This window comes from Meles meles, chromosome 7 (genome assembly GCF_922984935.1).
Source record: "Meles meles chromosome 7, mMelMel3.1 paternal haplotype, whole genome shotgun sequence".
Classification (NCBI taxonomy): domain Eukaryota; kingdom Metazoa; phylum Chordata; class Mammalia; order Carnivora; family Mustelidae; genus Meles; species Meles meles.
In genome coordinates, this window is record NC_060072.1 from 108,067,362 (window position 1) to 108,085,575 (window position 18,214).

Below are 18,214 nucleotides of genomic sequence, written 5' to 3' on the forward strand. Positions count from 1 at the left end.
GAGGATATGAGCTGATTCCGGGTTCAGAACCCAGTCTTTTAGAGCCCTGAGCTAGTCGAGTGGTGTGAGTGGTGTGAACAGCACCACGATGCCCTCCACTCCCGCCCCATTCCTGGGGCTCATGTGTCTGACTCAGGCTGGTCATGAGCTGATCGGTCCTAGAGGACTCATGCTCTGAAGACCTTCAGGCCTGGCCAAGTCCCCTAGGATACCCCTAGGATAGCTTGATTCAAAAGCATTTCCAGAGGTTTTGTTCCACGGATAAGTCTGGTTAGACTGGACTCCGGCTCATTGATGCCCACCTGGAACCCCAGGGCTTCTTTGCAATGGACCCAACCTTTGTTAATGAGGGCTAGAAGGAGGCACCATCTGGAGGCTATGTCTGCCCTCCCCCGATTTGTTTTCTTTTAGCAGTCTGCAAAATTACTTACTTTATGATAAGCAAACTGACATGCGAGCCTGAAAAAGAGTTTAATTTAATCAAATAAAACTTAGAGCAAAGTTAATATAACGCATTTAATGATGGTATAGAGTTGATGCCCTGTATGGTTATTAAGCATAAATGGTAAACAGCTATAAGCTGTTTATCCATATAATGGATGATTATAATTGGTATTGCTTTATCAGAGCAAATTAATTTTTAAGTTTCTCTCATCTCACTTTATTAGTCCTTCAGTGTTTATGTAGTTGGAATCACTGTGTAAAGTTGTCCTTGATATCGCTTACCATCTCGCACCAGGATTTCTTTGAGCATAGGAAGGTAATTCCAGGGACCAAGAGAAGACTTTGTTTTGGGCAGTGTTCCCATCGGCCCTTGAGGTGTCCCTATTCAACAGCAGGTAGCTTTGCTCCTTACTGCTTGCCAAGATTTTCTTGTATTTATTATGAGCTGGCTAATAACTAAAGTAACAATCCAAAGCATCTGTCATTTGGCAAGAAGAGATTTCTTACTCCTAGCCAACCAGACGATTCCTAGGCCCAGCTTGGTGGTAAAGCCAGGGCTCCAGCTGGTGGAAGTGTCCCTTCGCTGAGTGCGTCCTGAGGCCATTGCCACACTCACTCCAAGGGTTTCTGGCTTTGGGGGAGGGAGGGTACAGCCAAGAAAGGGAACTTACAAGCTTCTGCTTCGATATGAGTGACCTTGGCCTTGAAGACTCACACCAGTTCCTTGTCTGGGTCAGTTTTGTGGTTCTTATAGAACTGGAAGGATGCCAATCAAAATGGCTCCTTAGTCATGCTCTGTCTGTGCATGAGACGTGGGTAGCAAGTGAGAAAGGAGCATCTTTGGGTAGCAGGAAAGGCCTGGCCTGGATCAGAGTCCTGCATGGACATTGGGAAGGTGGGGCTTTGAACGATGAAGGACTTAGAGGAATAGACGCGCTGCCGTCCTTGATGTTTTGTTCAGAAATCTCTCGAGTACCTCTTAGAACTGAAAACCAGAGCCCGTTCCTTTGTTCTTAAAGTCTCCTTCCTTGAATAAAGGGAACAGGGGGTCTGCCATCATTTGAGTTTAGAATGGCAAGTGCCAACTTTTATAGTATATGTATGTTCAAATCAGACCTTGAGAGCCAAGACGTCAGCCTGCTCCTGGGCCTGGATTCCCCTTAACAGGTGAAAGAGAGGACCGGGGTGCACTGAGCCAGAGATTTCACTGGCAGGCAGAGAAGTGGGGTCACAGTGCAGTCCCCTGGGAATGGGGATGCTTTGGCCAGATAACTTCCATCTCAGTTCAAATGCTCAGCCTTCCTCTTTGAATTTGGACGTGTGTGTGTGTGTGGCATTTAACATGGTTGGGGGGGGGCATTTAAGGAGGACCTATTTGGGGAGAGAAGGAGGAACAACACCAGGGATGACCTATAACCTTTGTTCCCATTGCCACATTTGTCTTGGTCTCTGTGTAGGAGCAGAGTCTCTGGGTATTTACTTTCCGTCCTATGGGACTCTTCAGCGTAGGGAGAAGATGCTGGCAGGGGGATGAGGACATCTCATTATCACGGCCGCCTTGAATCAGCCCGCCCCTTCTCATGCTGTCTGCCTGGGGCCCTGGACCTGAGATGGCACGAGCACTGGGCAGGTGTGGCTCCCCTTCCTTTGGAGGGGGCGTGGTGTCAGTGGTTGTCAGTGTCATGGAATCCTTTGACATCTTCTTAGAAATGTGCATCCCACAAGCACACCGTTTCGGGAGAGCCCTCTGACAGTGCCGTTCAGAGAATGCTGATGTAGCCAAGTAGAAAGAAAGCATCCAAACCAGGAAGGAGAACAGCCCAGAACCCAAACAGGAAAGAAGCCCACACAATACAACCTTATGGGCTCATTACAGGTGTAAGGACTAGCGGACAATAGGGAGGTCCATCTACAGAGGCTGGGGCTCGTTGTTGAAATAAAGTGAGGTTAAGGAAGATGGAGCCAGAGAAACCTCACTGAGGAGTGTGAGGGTCATCGAGAAACGATGGCCTCCTCACCTGGGAGGAGGAGAAGGTCCCGCGAGGCCTGTGTGGTCCGCTAATCCTGAGGAACTGCTCCCGCAGCTTTGGGGGATGGGACCTACGTAGTCGCCCCGCACCACCCCAGGCTCCTGACGGGGTCCTGGTGCCCAAGCTCCAGGACTCACGCTGTGGGATAAAGGATCTTGGGTGTAGACCTCATCAGACTCTCCTTCTGCCACCTCTGCAGGAAAATTGCTGCTTATGATGAAGAAATCCAGCATCTCTATGAGGAGATGGAACAGCAAATCAAGCATGAGAAGGAGAAGTTTCTCCTAAAAGTAAGAGTGCACACCAGGGGTCGGCTCTGAGGGCCCGGCGGAAAGCTCGCCTGTTCTGCCCCCCTCCCCCAGTTCAAGACTGCAGGGTCCCCCCACCCATGGCACCGTGGGTTCCCTGTTTCTCTGCTGTATTTAGATTTTCCAAGGCATCTGTCCCCCTCAAATGTGGCATTTAAATTCCGTCTTTATTTTTGTTGATTGGGGTCTGTCTCCTCCTCCTACTGACATCAAAGCTCCTTAAGAGCAGGAATCTTTATTTCGCCTGCTGAAGTGTCCTCAGCACCGCAGCCGTGCTTGGAGCGCCGTAGGTCCTCAGCAAACTTGTGCTGAATCACTGAATGAATGAACAGGGGACAAAGGAATGAACGCATAAATGAACAAAAAGGTGAAGGTACAGGTGTTGCCCATCACAGCAGCTTGAAGACTGGGTCTGACTCTGGCTGGTCCTCAGAGCCATGGGACAGGCCCACCATCATTAGAGTTTATGCTTCCCGTCCTTTGCCTTAGACACCTAGAAAATGTCATACCCAAGACAAGTCAAATCCCACCCTTCTCGGACACTGTGGGAGAACATTTAGAAACTTACATGCCTTGTTCCTAGTCTGGCACTTAGCCTCCTAGCAAGCCCTGCTGTTTGCCTTGGGGGGTCAGCACTGGTGAAATCCACCCCTTTTCCAAGCTAAGCAGGGGCCTTTTGGGAACATATTTATAAAACAAAGCTGTAGGAAGCGCTCTCCTCTATTTTTGGATTATCCACTTGGTGGGTTCTCAGCAGAAAAGTCTTTAATCTTGAAGGGTGGCCTCCTGCCTTCATTCAGGCTGTTATTACAATCCCATGAGCAGGGACTTAGAAACAACATTTATTTCTCCGGAGGCCAGAAGTCCAACTCAGGGGGCCAGTGTGGTGGTCAGACTCTCGTGAGAGCCCACTTCCTGGGCTTGGCTGTGGCCTTCTCCCTGTGCCCTCACAGGGTGGAGGGGCAGGCAAGTGCCTGGGGGTCACTTTTATAAGGGCAATAATCCCACTCGTGAGGGCTCTGCTCTCAGGACCCACTCACCTCCCAAAGGTCCCACCTCCTTGGAGATTAAGTTTCAACGCATGACTTCCGGGGATACAACATAGAGACCATGTCACCCTATGCCTCTCAGAACCAAACCTGGGCCATTGTCACAATCCCATCCCTCCTCCTTAATGCAAGTTGGTTTGAATTTTTAATTTTACACTGGTTGGATTATCCACACCAAGGTTCTATTTCTCACAGAGGCCATTCACATTGAGGTGGACCTGGAATGCTTTCCAGAAAAACCCAGTCATGTTCTCCAACTAGATCCCTCTGAAGGCTTGTCAGCGTTTCCAGACTCTCCCCTCCCTTCTTTTTGGGGTATTTTTTTTTTAAGATTTTTATTTATTTATTTATTTGACAGAGAGATCACAAGCAGGCAGAGAGGCAGGCAGAGAGAGAGGGGAAGCAGGCTCCCCGCTAAGTGGAGAGGCCGACATGGGGCTCGATCCCAGGACCCTGAGATCATGACCTGAGCCGAAGGCAGAGGCTTAACCCACTGAGCCACCCAGGTGTCCCCTTTTTGGGGGCTTTAAAACATTTGGCCTGTCCCCTGACCTTCAGTGTAGTTGGGTGAGTATAAGAGACAGGACCCAGACACTTGTCACCCAGCGGACCCCAAGATCGTTTTCTGAGAACAGCAGACTTTTTCTTCCCTGCAGTGGGAAAGCCACTCTCTTGACCCCACATGATCTACTTCTAGGTCATGACTACAGGTCAAGGGTCCTAGCTAAGGAAAGAACCATGCTTTCCAGAAGCGGAAGGTGGGCCAAAGCATGGGAACTGGGAATGGGAGGAGGTGGGAGGAGAAACTTCAAGGACACATTTGTACCGTGTAAGGTGATGTCACCACGCTGCTGTACCCTTTCACCCACTCTCTGCCTCCCTCCTTCCCCTGCTTAGTACCCCTTGCCTTTCAGACTCAGTGCTTAGATGTACACTTTGTACGGAAATGTGGGAACTGTGAAGATGTGTTTGGTTTTGCAGACACCGGCTTTTGCCTGGTCCCAGGGGGAGGACAGTGGTGTTACAGTTTAGGACAGCATGGGAAAGGCTGACCCTTCCGGACAGGGCTTGGAGCCTGGCGCTACACAGAGCAGTTTGACCGTGAGGGAAATGTGTAATTGCTTGCACGCTCCGGCTCTGGAGTAAGAGACTCCGTCCAGGCTCCGCTGGCCCCCTGTGGGGATGGCAGCATTTGTACTGGAATTCGGGAGCTGCCCCGCCCGACCCCCCCCTCGCCCCGGCTCAGTTCACAGGGTGCCCACTCTGGGAGCACTGCCCCAAACTGAATGGAGCAGGATTCCTGGTGAAAGAGTTGAGAGCAGGCGTTGCCTGGTTCGATCCTGCTCTTTCTATTGCTTGTAGTTGAAAGGAGACCATCACAAGCTCTCTCGGAGCTCTTTACCTGCCTGAGGAGCCGGGTGGCACCTACAGAGGATGAGCCCAGCCAGATCCTGAGCTTTTGAACCCAGGTGTCCACTGGCCTGTCCCCTGGGAGTGGTTGCGTGCCCTCCAGTCCCCTAGGGCCACCATCGTGCCCAACCTCGTAGTCCCCTTAGCGTGTAGCATCCCACTCTGTCCCCCTGGGCCGGCAGTCCCCCAGGGGCTCCGGTAGTGAGTTATATGGACCTTATAATGGTTTCTTCTCTTCTTGCGCATTTTGCATCTCCTTTCTGCCTTCGGGAGAGTGGAGAGCTGCAGGGGGCCTGCAAGTGTTTGTTTCTACCGTGTGAGCAAAGAAACAAGGACAGCTAGGTAAGGCCAGGGCTGGAACCCCAGTCTCCTGGCGCCCAGTCAAGGGCCTTTGCACCAGACCAGGCTCCATGAGAGTGTCAGCCATCCCGACAACCCACATGGCTCTCTCTTTGCCCACCCCAAGCCCCTTCACACTGTGTCGTCCGCTTCCGGAGCAGGGAAGCCCAGTCGTAGGGCAGGAGGGGAGGGGCTGTCGAGCACAGGGGCAGTGACTTCCTGAAGAGCAGGGCTGGGGCTCCTCCATCACGGTGGGAAACAGCGAAGACCTAGACCCACCGGAGGAAGAAGCAACACCCTGTTTCCCCAGCAACGGCAGTTTAAGGGATCGAAAGATAGTGCCCAATGTGGGACAGAATATCCATTTTGGAAGGATCTTCTGCCTCTGCCTCCATTTACAGAGAGGGAGGTGGGGGTCTGGAATTCAAACTCAGGCCCCTGTTCTGTTCTCCGTGTTCAGGACTCCACCGCTAACAGACACTGCCTCTCTCTGGAGGGGGGTGGGGGGAGGGGAGGCGTAGCGCACAGTCCCCGGTAATAGTCACACTCTGTGGGACCTGGTGTCATGGATGATGGAGCACTTGTGGTCTCCCTGTCTCACTGGGCCTCACTGCCCAGCCAGGGAGGGCCCCGCAGCCCTGAAAGGTGGTGGGAAGGGCCCCAAAGGCCGAAAGGATGGGTGGGCCCTGCTGTTGAGCAGATACGAGGTGGGGGGGAGGGGAGGGAGAAATCTCTATCCCACATGCATTTGGGCCTCACGTGTCCTTCCTTCCGGCCTGGCAGGACACGGAGCGGTTTCAGGCCCACAGTCAGGAGCTCGAGCAGAAACTGTTGTCAAAGGAGCAGGAGCTGGAGCAGCTCATCCAGAAGCAGAAATGGGTATGTCTCCGTGGCCACCTCGGGAGGGGAGCACAGGCTCCCCACCCCTCCCCTGCTGGCTCTTGCCCACTTGCCCCTCCGCTACACTGCTTCTCGCTGGAGGCCTGGGGCTGGTTGGTTTGTTGGTCCGGTTTTAATCCGAGAAGAACTATTGAGCTGCACGAAAGATAGCATTTGCAATCACAGGTGATGCCAGGATAAAGCCTTCACCTCTCCCGGGCCAGGTGTTCAATTTGGGAAAGTTGCCAAGAATTCTCCCTCGAGGCATCTGAAGACATCGTCCTATAATTATGCCCGGGAGCCACCAGAATGCCGATGTGTTCATTCATTGCCTGCTTCCTGTGTCAGGAAAGAGGGGGATGCTGAGATACAAGGGACATGGTTGCTGATGTTTGGGGGAAGGCTGCAGACAGTGATGTCTTCCTGCCTTCCTTCCTCCCATGGCCACGGATACCTCCAGTAGGAAGAGGCTCTTCAAAGATCCATTTGTTCATCCCTTGTCTTCCTCTGTGCCCCCAAAATGTCCGTCAGCCTTTTTTTTTTTTTGTGGCTGCTCCCATCGCCCCCCAGGATGGAGGCAGACACCAGATGGGCCTATGATGCACCTGACCCCCCAGGAGGTAGTCTGGGTGGTGCACTGTATAGGGCTGGCTAATGACCCCAGGAAGACTGATTCCCCGGTCAAACTTCACGCTCTCGACCTCCTCCCCAAAGCAAGGGCCCGCTGAGGAGAGACGCCAGGGTGCCACTTGGCCTCCTGTTTTATTTTGTCTGGCGCTGGAAGGAATCCAGCCCTGGACAGACCCAGACATATTGCTCTTGCTTGAATAGAGAGGGCTATTTTTAGCGACACATTAAAATATGCTTGAAGCTGCCCCACGCTGAAGCTAGACACTGTCCCACTCCTGCTGCTCCCCAGCCTATGGATTTTGATTTCTTCCTTCTGCAAGCAAGATCATTTCCACTCGGGGAACGGCCGGCTGCCCTCCCCTTCTCTTGCTGCAGCCCTACCTTCTCCTGCCCCTACTCCTCGTCACTATTATGCATTACGTTCTTACCAATTAGACTTATCCCTCAAATGAATGATTGCCACTCGATTTAATTACTGCATGCTTGCCTGATTACACAGGCCTCTTGAGAATCACACAAAATTCCTTGTTGCTGCCTCCTCCTCCCCTTCCTGGCCACATTCATTAAACTAAATTTATTATGATATATTTGCTTTGGTTTGATTCCTCCTCTGGTGAGAGGGTTGGAAGCTCTGCAAAGCAGAACCACCAGCCAAGAAAAGCTGCACTTACACAAATGCAGAGGGTTTTTTTTAGCTGCTTTAGGGACATGAAACAAGGTATGTGTTTGGTTTGACCTGTTTTAGCTGTTTCCTAAGAATTTCCAGGGTTTCTGGCCACCCTACAAAGTTTCTCTAAACTAAAGGAATTGGCCTTATTTAGCTGAGAGACGAAAAAGGGAGAAATGGACTTACTGTCAGCATTCAGAACTGGGAAGGATGGTTTTATGGAAAATGCCACTTCGCTGCCTTCCACGTTCATCAGGGCTGAGGGAGACAATTGGCTGAAAGGACACGGAAGATCGAGGTTGGCTCTCAAGACCACGGATGAGAGGATCACAGTTAGCGTTATCGTCACTGGGATGCGGGACGCAGATGGAGTGTTGACCTTCCTTTCCTAGCAGTCTTTTTGAACGGTGCCGCTCCCTCTGGACTGTTCAGGAGCCCCGTGGAGGCAGGGGAGAGATGAGAAGTGCTCTAAAAGCTCCCGCTGCCTCCAGAAGCTCATCCACATCCGTGTGATTTAAGGAGCAGGACAAAACCCCTTGAGGCTGTGGGGCCCTGAGGGCTGGCCATGACGGCTCCCGCCTGTAGGTGGAGAAAGTGAGGGGAGGCAGGGGCAGGCCAGACTGGATGGTGGCTGCTTACCTTTCCCTTCTACTCCCCCACTTTCTGTTCCAGTTGGAAGGCCAGTGCGCCATGCTCCAAAATGATGAGCATGAAACCAAGGCTGAGAATACCAAGCTGAAAGTCACAAATCAGGAGCTGGCCCGGGAGCTGGAACGGACGTCCCGGGAGCTGCAGGACGCCCAGCAGCAGCTGGAAAGCCTGCAACAAGAGGCCTCCCAACTCCACCAGGAGAAGGAGATGTAAGTCCGGCCTTCGCAGGCTCCTGTCACTGCTGACCGGCTCTACCTGCTTGCTTTGAGCATGCCGTCTCCTCTCTTGGAGACCCTGTTGCCTTGCCTCTCCCATGAGGCTCTCCTTGCTCCCTGAACATCTCTGCTGGGTTGCTGAGGCCGTTAAGCAGATTGTGGCCAGCATAATCTAGGATCCATAGGACATCTACAACCCTGTTCTTAGAAAATTTATTATGTGGTGAGAGAGACATGTTATCCAACCAACAAATATAAGATGGTCCTCGGGGAAAGGTTGCATGAGCAGACAGAGCACAAGTGACTGTCATCGTTTATTTTATTTCTTTTAAAGACTTATTTATTTATTTATTTATTTATTTATTTATTTGGGAGACAGAGAGAGAGAGCACATGAGAGCAGGGCAAGGGGCAGAGAGAGGGGGAGGGAGAGAAGCTGACTCCTCGCTGAGCATGGAGCCTGACGAGGGACTCTATCTCATGACCCTGAGATCGTGACCTGAGCCAAAACCAAGAATCGGATGCTTAACTGACTAAGCTACGCAGGCGCCCCTTTTTATTTTATTTTATTTTTGAAAAATGTTTAAAGATTTATTTGATGAAATGAGAGAGAGGTGACTGTCATAGCTGAGAGATGGGAAGAGCCAGGACAGGAGTGAAGCATGTAGGCATCTTAGGTCAGCATAGAATCTGTTGGAGTGTGACAGTGCCCAGGAATCCTCAGTCCAGGTTGCCCACTCTCTCCTCCATGTGGGCCCAGTGCGCGGGAGCCCCACGTCTCTCGGGGTCCCGTTGGCTACTGAGCTGCGTGGCCAATTGGATACCACTGGGCGTGTCCTATTGGACAGAGGCAGGTGTGAGGAAGGACCTGGGGCTGGGTCTGCGTGCTAAGCCTGAGCAGTTGCTGGACAACCGGCTATTTATCTCGTCTTGGGAGCATTGGCTTCTGAGAACAAACACACTCCTTGGCGTGCCTGGGGACGGGGGCTTCCCCCGTGTTTATTCGTTCACGCATTTACCCGTACATCCCTTTACTCAGTCACTTGTCAAACATTTATTGAAAACTGCTCTGCACTGTTTACTGTGTTGTGCATTCTGTGTATCGCCCCCATGTCCATAATTTGACATTATTGCCTATGAACCTGATAGCATCCTGCCGTGGATGCTATCATGAGTATCCGTGAGTATCCACCGCATGGAAGAGGAAGCCAAGGGTCCAGGGTCTTAAGGAACTGTCGCACGAGGCTCAGGGCTAGATGCATCTGGCTGACTCCCCACAGCACGTGGTGAGTCAGCCAGAAAACACTTGATTCGGGAGTAGGACTGGTCATCGTTCACGCATTACTCGCTTAGGCTCCCTTTCGTTCCCTTCCTCTGCAGAAGGTCACGTGTGCCTGGCCCTGTGCCAGGTATTACTGGGGCTCTGATTTCAGAGGGCAGTGTTGCTTAGCAGTGCTGAGTTGTAGAAACGTTCACCTTCTCCTTGTTAAGTGAAAGCCCGCCCTCCCTCCGACCCCGACCCCGGCAACATTTGGGTCCACGGGCCCAAATCCCATTGTTCTGCTGTGCTGCCTGGGACTGATTGCCTGGGGCGAGAGGGAGGAAATGTGTTTGCATGTGGAGTTTTACCCAAATAAGATTTCTCTAGTTTAAAAAAAAATGTACTTCCGAGTAGCTGACTTAAAACAAAACCCTTCACTCCAATTCTTGGATGACCTGTGGCAGGACAGTGTATTTCATTGCATACGAGCAAAATCAGTTCCTCCTCATTGAGAGCAGGCCAACAAGGCGCCGGCATTTAACTTTACAAACAGAATTAAGGATTCAGCCTCTTAAAAATTCAATCAAGTTCTAAAACAACAAACATCTGAAGGCACAAGCATTAGAACAGCAAATGGAAATAAGCAGCCAGTGCTGGGGTATCAAATCACAGCATGAGGATTAAAATCTTTCTGAAGTCTTATCTTAATTAACCAAGCCAGAGACACAATCTCTGGAGGTTGGGAATTGAAAAGGAGGGTTAGGAGGGAGAGACACATGATTTCAGAACCTTCGTGGCTTGTTTTCAAAAAAGCACTCAACGCTGCAGTCAGAGAGCATGCCCAGAGCCCTGGAGTGTCCCATCTAGGGAGGTCAGGAGACAAGGGCAGTGAGAGCCTTAGCTTGTTCTCTGTAGAGCAGAATCCCAGACTAATGGTACTGATGGAACCCGAGTGCTCTAGCCCACCTGTTCATTTTATGAACGAAGAAACCGAGGCTCCGTGAGGCATAAAGCCACATGGTTAGTACCAGAAAACAGGGACCAAGCCTAGTTGTCCCGACAGCAGGCACTCCCCCCACGTCCAACAACGTCTTGCTGCCTGATGTTGTACCAGAGCAGCTGGGAAGGGAGAGGATGGAATTGGGAGATAAAAAGACTTAGTCATTTATCAGCTAGGATTCTGAATGGGCCAAATTAATTTTTCTCTTCTCTGAAGATGCTCTAGGAAGGAGAACTTGATTTTAAAATAAGATAAAGAAGGAACATTCAAGCCGGAGAGATAATATAAAGATGAAGGTCAGCTGAAAAGCGGTTACCTATTCTGTTAATGAATTTCTGTTTGGGGTAGGTAGTTTATAACAAGGCACAGAATTCAAAAGGCACAAAAGGATATACACCCCAAAAGAGGCCTGAGTGCCCCCTGCCCCACCCATGACTCCGGACCAGCCATCACCCAGAGGCCAGCAGTCCTGGTTTCCTTCCAGAATGTTCTATGCATACACAAGCTCACGCGCATGTGTGCGCGCACGCACACACACACTCACACACACACACTTTTCATTTACAAAGTGGTAGCACACTGTTCTGCATTAGCCTAAATTTTCACTTGACAATGTATTTTGGAGACATTCCCTATCTCATCCCTCTCCAGAAAACAAAGCCAACGGCAAGCAATTCTCTAAAGAGACCGTAAACCTCTTGCCAGTCACTCCTATGAAAAATGCCAAGTTCTTTCCCCTCTCAGTCCACGGATTGCCTAGTATAAACCTTTATGATATCTAGTTAAAAGGACTTTGAAGGTCATTTGGTCATATATCCAAGTGTCATTTGGTTTTTCAGGAATGCCCTTCTTTTTGCTAACACACAAAAAGCCAGAGTATTTGTGGGTATCTAAATAGATGTCTGTTTCCCAGACAAATAGGTAGACATGTTCACATCGATATGTAGCATACGGGCCTACGTACGTGTGTGTTTGCGTGGCTTCAGTGACCAAAGGGCACTATGTAAACAGGGCGGAGACCGGACTGCCTTGTTTTTAGGAATTGGCTCCTAACAAACACCCTGTGAGAGCACAGACCTCAGATTCCCAAGGAGTGATTGTCCTTGGCAGGGTGAAGCTGTCTGCTCCTGGTGTCATCCGAGCTCAGCGCTGGGACAGAGGAGCCACAAAGCCATCTCGGCTCCCGGGGCTGAGCAGCCACACGCAGGCAGCTGCGCTCACGTACTGCTCATCACAGCAGAATCCTAGACAGGGACTTGGGGACCCAGTTTGGGTAATGGAAAATACGTTGTTTTCTCTCAAGTTGAAATTAAATATAATTGGTAATAAAATGTTAGGAATTTGCAGCTCTGCAGGAGCAAGAGAAGTTTTGTTGCTTAATTAGGATTGTCTGAGGTGAACTTAGGATTTGATTCAGTCTGTTTTTGTTGTGAATTGACTTTATAATTATTCCATAAGGGGCAGGGGGAACACCGATACCTTTTAAGGAATCTGATTATGGTGAGTTTGGCCCAAGTCTGGATGGATCAAGCAAGCAGGTGTTATTTTCACCGGCTCAGTAATGATATTGAGGGTTGGGGCTGGGGTTGGTGGCGGGGGACACACGATGGCGCGGTGACTGTCCTTCCCAACCTCGGTGTGGGCGCAATCCCGGGAGCCTGGACAGCCTGTGGAAATGCACACATTTCTGAGGCTGGAAGATGCTTCCTACACTAGAAGTGGTTTGGAAATCTGGAACTATGGACCTTTTGCAGTAAGCTTAGGAGTGATTTAAACATTCTAAACTGGTGCAGAGCACAGAGGAAGGATGGAGGCAAAGTTGTGAAGTTCAGCGAGGCTTATTTTCTGATGTCACCCCGTTCTGCTTTCTTTTTTCCCTTTCTTCCCCGGGTAGTGTTGAATACCTCCTGACTCACCCCTTCCTCCCTCTCTTCCTTGCTCCATCCCTGCCTTCCTTCTTCCCTCACCCACTCTTCTTTTGTTTCTTACTGCAATTTGTTGACTGTGCCTTCAGGCAGAGCCCTGGGTTGCATAGAGAAACACAAACAAACCGGACCAAACCTGAGGGGACCAAACCTGCCTCACTGCCTGAGTCACTCTCCAGACAGCTTCTCCCTCCCCTTACTCAAAACTCCTGGTATGACTGACACCTTCACACTGAGATATTAGCATCTGATTGTAATTGATACATTTAATCTCTGCTTGCTGGCTAGGGATAAGAAACCCGAAGTTAAAGAAATGAATGGCCAACAGTGGAAATTCCAGAGATCTAAGAACAGTCTGGAGACTTCCAGGGGAAGATAGGGAAGGAGGAATGATTCTTCTGGAGCTCCTGGAAACGAACACAACCAGCATTAGGGAAGAAAATACAAATTCTGCTCTTACCCTCCAAGATGGGGCTGGAGAAGAATATTTGTTCTAATTCCTGAATTCTGGGCAGTGCAGGACCACCTGGAGCCTGGGCAGGGCGCCCTGTTCATGGGCTTGAGAGTAGGAGGTTCTAGTCTAGATTAGAAACCTGGCTCAGTCATGGATTGTCTGTGTGACAAGGGGAGAATTACTGACGCTCTGGTGGTGCGTGTCTCTGAAATGGGGATAATTTCACCTTCCAAATAGGACATCTGTACTGATTAAGTGAGATCACGGCTGGAACCATGTGCATGCGGCAGGTGCTGTCGCGGGTGGGGGGGGGGGAGGCAGATTCCTCTAAGCACCCCCCCCCCCTCCCCGGTCCCCAGGGTGGGGTACTGCCTGCTGGGTTCCAGTGGGAGGGTCCTGGGATCCAACTTCAGCACAGCCCCTCCCACCGTGGCAGAACGGAAGCTCAGAAATGCTGTGTTTGCCTCTTCCTCAGGGAAGTGTACCGCGTGACGGAGAGTCTGCAGCGCGAGAAGTCAGGGCTCCTGAAGCAGCTGGATTTCCTGAGGTGCGTGAGCCCCATGTGTGCTCTGAGATCACATCCCAGATGCCTTGGGTGGGAAGGGCCAATCTGAGAGTCTTCCCTGCCTCCATTCTGGACAGTCAGAGCCGCCGAGAGAATGCCCTCGTTCCCCTGATCCCCAGTGTATCTCGTTTGGTCCATCCACACACACGCTCGCATCCCTCTCGTCTGGACCTGGGCAGGTGGGCTCTGCCTCGTTCTTCGTGGCATTTCTCGCAGAACCTTGTGCAGTGCTTGGTCCGGTAGGAGGGGAACTGAATTGCTTGAGCTGCTACCCTGTGGCAGATTTGATACCTTTCATCTTCAACGAAACTAAAGAAAGGAGGGCAGTGGCTGATAGAGAAATTAACAGAGGAGGAAATTGATAGCAGAGAAAGGAAGCCATTTACCAAAAGAGCCAGAGCTACGCACTGCGGGAGCCGGAACTGAGATCGGTATCTGGCTGGTTCTTTAGATTCTGCCGTATTCTTGCAATGTCTGTCAAATGTGTAGATAAATCACAGAGCACAAACAGAGCAAAGGACTTGAGAGTTTCCTCAGCTTGCTAGAACTCATTGTAAATTCAAAGCTCATTGTTCTGCGATGTGCCAAAACCAAACCCAAAACAAACCCTGTGTGTGGAAAGGTGGGATTTTTACTTTTGTCTGTGAGGTTTTCAAGTTCCTGTACCTTCTGTCTGCCCAAAACCTCGTGGGAACGGTGATGAGGCGTGAGGTGATTTTTCAGAGTGCACGGAGTGGTCTTGAATCAGGGACACCCTGACTTGTTCTGTTCTGTTTATTTATTTATTAGAGAACAAGTAGGGGGAGGGGCAGGGGAAGAGAGAGAATCCCAAGCAGACTCTGCGCTGAGCACAGAGCCTGACGCGGGGCTGCATCTCAGGACCCTGAGATCGTGACCTGAGCGGAAATCAAGGGTCAGATGCTTACCTGACTGCTGCACCCAAGCGTGACCGTTTTTACTTTGTTTTATTGGAAAACCAGGTGAGGTTACCGTGTCAGGCATCTGTGATGCCACCAAATGAAAAAGTGCTCGGAACGCAATGGGATGTGGCCAAGTTCTAATCCATTTGAGAGCAGGTCTTGATTCTTAGGGAGGCTTTAGTGGAAAGAAGGGAACAAGATGTACAAGGACAAGTTTTTGAGATTTTTTTTTCCTTTTTTCTATTGTACTCAGAAGAAAAGGACAGATTCAAGTGAATGAGCAGAGAATAACAAGGCAGCTCTGTACGCAGGGTTCTTTTTGATGGAGACTAGCATTGGTGCAGAATCACACGCCTGAAGCCTTTCCGTGCTGTCACATGCTTTACAAGCTTAGATTCTGCAGCTGGTGGCCGCCCAGATGTGGCAGTTTTCCTCCTCAGTGATATTACCAGGTAGTGACGGAGCAGTGGGGAAAAGAAGTCAATAGCGAGATAATGCCAGGGAGAGGCAAAATGGGAATGTGGAGCCGGAGATTGGGGGGAGCAAGGGGGTGGAATTGGGACAATGGCTGGGATGTGACAGGGTGAGGAAGGGATGAGTGGAAACAACTTCAGGACACTCAGGAACACATGCTTGGGAACCCAGCATCTAGACTGTAGGGCTCCTTATAAAACTTGAGTGAGATCAGGACACTCCTGCCACTCCCCAATCCCCCATGGCTTCATATCTCTTTTGGAGCAAAATCCCAAGTTCCTACAATGGTCCACAAGACCACAAATAGTCAGTGCTATACTTCCCCACCACTTTCTCTGCCCTCATGTCCTAATGGCTCTCCTTTGAGCATTCTGATGCCCTCACTTCTGTTCCTCACACATGTCCAGTAGAGCCTGACTCCAGGCTTTGCCCTTGCTGTCTCCTCTGCCTGTAACACTCTTCCCTCAAATATCATCACAGGTGCCCTCTCTTGCCGGTCTCTCCTCAGATGTCCCCTCCGTGACTGCCCTACAGAGCTACCACTGCACCCTCTGACACTCTTTTTTCAGTGTCTTTGCTTTATCTTTCTCAATAGCAATGACCCCAGCACTAAAATAAGATGCCCTGGGGATAGGAAGTCCTTCTTGTATTCATTGTTCGTAACCTTGATAGGTAGAGCGGTGCTCAGCTTGGAGTGGGTGCTCAGGAAACGTTTGTTGAGTGACTGCATGACTGCATGAAATGAATGGTTAGGAGGGAGGGCGCCCCCAATAGCAAGTTCACAGGTGCAGCTAGAACTTCTGGTTGCCCTCTAGGGGAGGCTTTCCCTAGTGATAGCATCCTGAAGGGCTATGGTGTCACAAGGCCATCCTGTCTGTCCCCCTGCCTCCAGCTGATGAACATACAAACTACCCTTTGTCACTGTCCCTAAGGAAAGAGATTCCACACGTTCCCTGTGCCTTCCATGTCAAGTTCTTCTCCACACCCTCCTCCCTGGCAAAGCGGCGGCTACTGGATCTACCAACTCATGTCTAAAGAGATTCCCCTTTTCCATTTGCAGGGAAAGAAACAAACATCTTCGGGATGAACGGGACATACGTTTTCAGGTAACTGCCTGAAGGAGCCCTGTGCTCCTTTTCCTGACAGGATTTGGGTCCCCTGGTGCCCAGAGCCTGTGCTGGGATGGGTCCAAGAATGTCTTGATGTCTGACTCATCCCTTCTGGGGGAGCATGGATTTTTTTTTTTGAGAATAATAAAAACACAGGGTGGCCTTCTGAGTAACAGTGTGTGAATTTTCCATGAAGTAATGCACTTTCCTCTTGGTGTATAGAGACTAAAATATTTGGAAAGGTCACAGATCACTTGGACATGGACATGGTTATCGAGGAGATGGCAGAGTCGAAATACCACAATCCCTTTTAACCAAAATGCTCACAGGTTTTTTTTTTTCTTCATTAACATTTGTAATCTCTTGACGAAAAATTTTGCATTTTTATACCGTCATAGAACAAATTAAAAATGTATATTTCGCTATTAACATAGTTGATTCTAAGTACACGTTTTTACTCTGTGGGGACCTCTGTTCCTCCGTGCCTGAATGCTGCACTTACATACTCTCCCAGAGAGCGGAGAATCCTCTGTTGACTTACAGGTCTTCACTTAGAGCCACACTAAACAAAATCCAGGCTGCCATGTTCTATTCATCTTCCCCTTTAGACAGGAGCCACTGGATGCTCGAAGGGATGGGGAAAGGGGATGGGATTCACCAATGATTTCCTAATCATCAGGATCTAGTACCTTGTGAATTTCTCCTGTGTCCTGGGGCAAGTGCTTAGCCTCCCCAAACATGCCCCCTGCTCTCACACAAGGAAAGGGAATTCCTATCCTCTTTTTCTATATTATAGGGATTTTTGAGAAAAACTCTTGGAAAGAGGAGAGTCATAGGCTCTGAGCCCTGGGCTGGACAGTGGCCTGAATGTGGTCAGCATAAGACAGCTGTTTTACAACTACAAATCCCTGGGTAGGGGGGAGGACCTCATTCTGCTCCCATTTCTTTCCTGTCCCTGACTGGCAGCAAACTTCTCTACCGCCCACCTCCATGTACTGTCAGAGCGAGGCTTCAGCCTACACATGTTTGTTTGATGATGATAATGGTTATAATTGTTTTAGAAGTAACACTGAATTTATTTGAAAACGTCCAACCAAGGGTCACCCTAATCCTTTAACCTCACTTCCCTTCACCTGCCAAACTCATTTTGCTTTGAAAAGGAAATGGAATTAAGAACCCTAGTGGGGAACAGAAGAAAGAGGGATAAAATCATGTGCATGCTGAATAATAATTAAAGATTAATTTGGAATCATTATAGCCGTGCCTTCAGGGGCCCCGGGAGCACGGCAGCCCCTCCTCCTCTCATTAAGAATCATTGGGAATTGTGGGGAAGGCTGGTTAACCAGAGATTCTGCCTATGATCTAACTCCCCCTCATGTCCCGGAAGATATCTGCCGGGGAGTGCTGTGAGCTGGGTTGTAAGCCCCCACCCGCCGCAGGGCACCGGGCTAATCGATCCTCTGAGCTGGTCCTTTTCTCATTTCTGGGGCTTTGGAAATAAAGAGAAGTTAGAGCCACACGAATGAGTGGGATTTAAAGATGCACCATCTTTTCTGCCCCTAAATACTTTCATGCATCCCACGTAATCTCTTCCTGTCATCTTGCAAATCGTCAGTGCTGCTATGAAAGGTCACAAGGTGGACCCCAGGCTCTAAACTGTGCATTGATTTGTTCTAATTCGATTATTGGGTGGGAGATGGAGGGATCCTGATGAGAAACAATAGCAAAAGGGAAGAGTAAGACAATGCTAGCATGGAGACCAAAACATTGCTTCTTACTTCAGAATTTGGTTTCGAGCTTGAACTTCAAGGTGGGAAAGTGGAGCCCTTTCTGCTCAAACATTAGGAGAGATCAGCAGGCGCGGGTCTGAGGGCATTTTGTGTTT

General features: G+C 50.0%; 1 protein-coding gene across 9 annotated transcripts in view; it reads left to right on the top strand.

Annotated features, from left to right (window-relative positions):
• CRACR2A (calcium release activated channel regulator 2A) overlaps positions 1-18,214 on the top strand; it is a 146,961-nt gene that overhangs the window by 71,717 nt on the left and 57,030 nt on the right. For all 9 annotated transcript variants that reach the window (XR_006819612.1, XR_006819613.1, XM_046011644.1 and 6 more), the window contains 5 exons: positions 2,674-2,764; positions 6,364-6,459; positions 8,429-8,616; positions 13,737-13,808; positions 16,281-16,326. Coding sequence is in view for 7 of the 9 variants with exons in the window: in XM_046011644.1 (XP_045867600.1) it covers positions 2,674-2,764; positions 6,364-6,459; positions 8,429-8,616; positions 13,737-13,808; positions 16,281-16,326 (493 nt within the window). In the remaining 2 variants the exon portion in view is untranslated. The remainder of the gene's footprint in view (positions 1-2,673; positions 2,765-6,363; positions 6,460-8,428; positions 8,617-13,736; positions 13,809-16,280; positions 16,327-18,214) is intronic.